The sequence below is a fragment of the Arachis duranensis genome, chromosome 10 (assembly GCF_000817695.3).
Source record: "Arachis duranensis cultivar V14167 chromosome 10, aradu.V14167.gnm2.J7QH, whole genome shotgun sequence".
NCBI classification, from domain to species: domain Eukaryota; kingdom Viridiplantae; phylum Streptophyta; class Magnoliopsida; order Fabales; family Fabaceae; genus Arachis; species Arachis duranensis.
Window position 1 is genome coordinate 3,727,556 of NC_029781.3, and position 5,829 is coordinate 3,733,384.

Here is a 5,829-nt window from a genome sequence, read left to right on the forward strand (position 1 = left end):
AAAAAAAAAAAGAACTCTTGTATCAAATAAATAAAGAAATCTCACACTAATATATATAGGGAGTCACTTAGATAAAAATGTCAAAAACGTCTTTTTTTAAAGATATTTTTTAAAAACTAAAATTTAACACATATAATCAATTAAATTATATTATTTTTATTAAAATTAGACTGGATAAATCAGTTTAACAAAAAAATTAATAAATTAAATATGATTAAAATTTAGAATTCTCAAAATTAATATATATAATAAGAATATTTTAGTAATTTTATATAATAGAGATATTGTAGTTATTTTTTATAAAAAATAATATTAATTTAGACAAATTTAAAATTTGATTCATTATTTTTCTGTCAAATTAATTTGTCTGACTTAATTTTAACAAAAATAATATAATCTAAATAATTATATATATTAAATTTTAATTATTAAAAAATATCTTAAAAAAAGACATTTTTGCGTGTTTATGAGAACATCCTAATATATATAATATTCCCATCATACATAATAAATGTGCGTATAAATTGTCATGCTTCGACAATACACCGAACTCTATTATTGCTTCGGTGTATTAAATGCACATCCCCAATCTTCTTTGCATTTATTATACACATATTTGACACCTTCATATATCACTAAAGTACTTAGCTTGATCATCATGAGATAATAATAGAAGATATGCCAGACTAAATTTTCGTTTTTAGGAAATTATAATATTATTGAATAAACGTATCTATATAAAGTGCACTTCAGATCTGAGCTAGCTAGCAAGCCATGCAAGATAAAATGAAAAGTTTGAGGCAAAAGCAAGAAATTAATAAAGAAAAGGGAAGAGGCCCATGCAATAATAATGAATATATATATATAAAAGAAGAAAATGATTATCAACGCCGTGGAGTCCCTGTAACACATCGATATTAATACAAAGAGGGGGCACGTGGCATTTCCATGTCGATTACAGCTTGTATGAATCCATAAAGGTATAGAGAGTTCACACTCCCCGGAAAATGATAATTAAAATAACACATACATACATACAAATTAGTAAATGCAAAATTTAATATCAAAACATAGATACGTAATAATCCAACAATCCCAGTGATATGATCCAAAGATTTTAATTTAATTATAAGAGACACGTAGCCATTTGGGATAACGGAGGCCGGCACCGAATCCCTTTGACTTGGTTTTGTTTCTTCCTAGGCTTGGTTCCTATTTATACACAACCCAACTATATACTATACGTTCCATTATTACGGACCCTGTTATCCTGTAATAATTTCTTTTATCTTTTCTCATCATGGGAAGAGCACCTTGTTGTGACAAAAATGGCCTCAAGAAAGGGCCATGGACTCCCGAGGAGGATCAAAAACTTATTGATTATATTCAAAAACATGGATATGGAAACTGGAGGACTCTCCCAAAGAATGCTGGTATGTACTATACATATATATATGTATAATTCTCCTCTTTAATTTAATTATTTTGTTACACAACTAATAATAACATATTTTATAGGGTTGCAAAGATGTGGAAAGAGTTGCCGTCTACGGTGGACAAACTATCTCCGGCCAGATATAAAGCGTGGTCGGTTCTCATTTGAAGAGGAAGAGACAATCATTCAACTACATAGCATTCTTGGCAACAAGTAATAATAATGAACGATTTTTAATTATATATCAACTTCACGTGAAGTTAACTGTACTTAACTGAGTGATAATAATGATTATTATTGTAGGTGGTCTGCGATTGCTTCTCGGCTACCAGGAAGAACGGATAATGAAATAAAGAATTATTGGAACACTTACATAAGGAAGAGGCTTCTGAGAATGGGAATTGATCCTGTGACACACAGTCCAAGACTTGATCTCCTGGATCTCACTTCCATTCTAAGCTCTTCTCTCTATGGAGATAATAATAATTCTTCACCAATCAACATCCAAAGGCTCCTTACCATGCACCCTATGGTGAACCCGCAGCTTCTCAAGTTAGCTTCCTCTATCATCACTTCTCAACAACATGATGAAAGCCTTGACTTCACTTCTTATCATAATAATCATTATGATAACCCTCAAATTCAGAACCAGAACCAAAACCAAACACAACAACAACAACAAGAAGAACAACACTTTGTTCAAACTCATCAAGAGCCGGTGACTTGTGTCTCATTGCCACCTTTCATTGAACCAAACAATAATAATAACAATGTGAACGCATACCCGTTCAATGGAATTGCTTTAAGTTCCTTAACAGAAGAAGATTATATCGTCCCTCAATTATCGAGCTATGATTATTATAGTTCTGATAATAATAATCTTCTAGTGGGTCCTTCATCATTGTCAGAAGCTTCAACAACCTTCCATTCAAGCCCCACAACGTTGAATTCGAACATCAATGGTAGCAGCAGCACCGAGGATGAGAGTAGTAGTGACAACATGTTGAGATTTCAAATCCCAGATGTTTTGGATGTCACTCAGTTTTGTGATAATAATGTTGTTTCAGATTATTATTATTATTAGTGAATTTTCATCGACCGAAAAGCAAGGTTGATTATCTAGCTAGGAATTGAAGGTAGACAAACCAGGGATCGGATCCTTTGTTTGGTGTTGATATATTTATTACTTGTAACATTTTCTAAACTTTTATTTTATTAATATCATTATTCATCATTATTGGTGATATTGTATTTAAATTTTCTTAATTGTATGCTTTGTTTATTGTTCTTGTTAGGATATAGTGATGATGATGTTTATGTCCTAATCGCTTTTCTATTTTTTTTAATCAAAATGTTTCTATTATTGCTGTGTCGGTTTGTATGTCTGTTTGTGCTTTTCTTAGATTTGTAACCCGATTTAGTGGGGTTTACTTAAACAAACCACTAAACCAGTGTAATTAATATATATACTAATATATTAAATTAATTATAATAATTAATTTTAGTATATAAATAATATTTTTATATATTATATTATCCGCCACTCCAATGCATGCTTGACTTGTGTTTCCTCAGATAATAATTAAAAAATAGCAAAACTTAAAAATATTTAAAATTGAAGATTATTGTACTCATGCCAATATTTAAATGAATTTAGCTAATGACAAGTAGTGTTTTCAATATGAAAACAACAATTAAAAAAATTAAAGAAGTTAAGTTTTTAAATTTAAAGGTATTTATTATTTTAAACAAAACTCCAAAAAATTATACATTAAATTTTTTTAATTAATTCCATGAAAAAATAATATTTGCTAATAGTGAAGAAAACTCTGTTCAGATTTTTTTATTATCAATATCGATCATCAGCTACAGCATGTAGACTATTTAATTTAGTTTATTTAACTCTTGGATGCATAGCAGTTAATTGACTGTTTAATAATTTAATTTAATTGATTGCTTCATATATGATTAGCAGGAATTAAAAGTGCATAATTTTTTAGTTGCCCTTTCTTGAATTAGCAATATATCATCAAAAATAGAAAGGTAAAAGCAGACGGAAAAATTAAAATAAAAAAAACTAAAGCATAGGGAATATATAATAATAATAATAATATATAAATATATGGAGATCTAGTAGAAGCTAAGAGAAGATAAATTAATAGTATTTGGAAACACAATGATTGAATTTGAAGGCGGAGGCGGGAGAGGTGGTGGCGAGAGAGAGGGGAAGATCCCGGCGAGGTAAGCGGCGGTGGGATGCCGGAAGACGTGGAATGGACACGTGTTGGGGACAGGTGTGAAGAGTAAGTGTCAAATCACGCAGACTTATAATAATGAGAGTAATAATATGATTTGCATGGAGATTATGAGTAATTGGAAACTGGAATGGAACAACTTTGACCAAAATAGTTTGGAAGGACACGTGTCAAACTCTCACTCACTGACACCGCCACACTGCTTTTCATTTAAAATCTAGGCGAGGTTCCTGTGCTCTCTGGTCGACTTGTATTTCATTTATTTAGCGTCACCATTAATAAATGCTTAGGAATACTAATATTAATTGGATCAGCATTTGAGACAAGCCCACACTCAATAATGCATGCCCAAATGGATACTGTTCATGCAAAATAATCCAAATTTTAAATCACAAGCTAAGTGTTGTTAAAATGTTAAATTTAAAATATTATTGGGAAAAAGGAATATATTTTATGAAAAATATTATTCGTTGATGTCCTAAGCGTGTCTTGTTGTCTTTTTGATAAAAATATATTATAATAAAATTTTTTGAAATAGTAACAGATTTTAACGATCAAATAATCAATTAATTTTTTTAATAACAAATAAAAAAAATTAGTCTCTAAATCAATTGTTAAAAAAAATTTAACGATCAATTTAGCAACTAAAAAGTGAATCGCTATTTTGAAATCGATTTCAACAGTAGATTTTATTAGCGATTTATTTAAATTGAATTTAATTTGATAGCATTAATTAAAAATCAATCACTACCTGTTAATCATAGATTAAAATTTTTGTAATCAACTAGTCGTTAAATCGATTTTTAAAAATTTAGCGATTGATTATTCTTAAAATTTTTTAGATTTTTAAAATAAAAAAAATCGATTATTATTTCAATAATTTTTAAAATAATATATTATTCAATATTTAAATTCTTATCATCGACTTAATTTGTATATTTAAAGCATCAACATTACTTGAACAGATAGGGGCATAAATCATTGATTTGCGTGCAATACAATAATATGTTTCATCATGATTGAGTTGAAAAAAAGTATGGTGTTGCTCTTCCCCGGAAACGTGAGTTTGTAGTACTACTATTTTCAATTTTCAACATTCAACAATTACTTATTAATTTTTTTAAGGGAAAACAAAAAATGAAAAAAGCACTATCCAATAATATACATTATGTACTAAAGAAGCTATATATCGTAATCAGAACGTAGAGAAAAATGCATTAATTATTACAACAACATATATGAAATTTATTTATGGTAGAATTGAGTCCAGAAATAACAAAACAAAGCAGCCTTCATCATTTCCTACTTATAATTAATTTTTTTTACTAATTATAATTAATTTTTTTACTAATTATATTAATAACTAATATAAAAATGAATTTGGATTATTTCGCATGTGGTTCTCATGGACTAATTATTATTGATAGTGTCTTAAAACAAAAATTGGAGCCAAGACATTGTTGAGAAGCAAACAAATGATGAATAGTGAATGCTATGGTATTTAAAAAATGGTGCTTATTTATTAAAAATGTTAAAATTTAATATTTAATTTAAAAAATATAAAAATAAATTATTTTAAAAAATTTAAAATTTATCGCAAAAAATAAATTAGACAAAAATTAAGCAATAATTAACGGACATCGTAGAATTCGCCATCGATGGAACCCACTTTCCTTTTTGCATTGTGTTTGGACTTGTTGTCCAATGTGCACACGTCTCCGAAATACATACATACATACATGGCACATGCTTTATGCAACATGCACCAATTAAATCCCTTGGTCATGCCGACTATGATCATCATCACTACTTTCTTAGCTAATTTATACTTACACTCGTATTTCTATTCACAATTTCTAATAAATATTTTATGTGGAAACTCAAGTCTAGTCGACCTCACCTGAAATTAATAGTTGAAAGTTGTTAGATAAAAATTTAGTTAAATAAATCTAATTATCTAATAACTTTCAGTTTTTCACTTTAAATAAAGTCCACTGTACCTGAGTTTTCACCATTATTTTAATACGAATACCCTTAACAGGTGTTCTTACTTCTTTGCAACATCCTTAGGTTGCTGGACCACCAAAATTAACAGCTAATAATATGGAAATATTTGCAGATGCTCCGTGATTCACACAT

General features: G+C 28.7%; 1 protein-coding gene across 1 annotated transcript; it reads left to right on the plus strand.

Annotated features, from left to right (window-relative positions):
- Positions 1-1,263: 1,263 nt before the first annotated feature.
- Positions 1,264-2,654, plus strand: LOC107468491 (transcription factor MYB102). Its single transcript, XM_016087794.3, has 3 exons — positions 1,264-1,433; positions 1,519-1,648; positions 1,739-2,654. The coding sequence occupies exons 1-3, from the start codon at positions 1,301-1,303 to the stop codon at positions 2,517-2,519; spliced, it is 1,044 nt and encodes a 347-aa protein (XP_015943280.1). The 5' UTR covers positions 1,264-1,300; the 3' UTR covers positions 2,520-2,654.
- Positions 2,655-5,829: the final 3,175 nt, after the last annotated feature.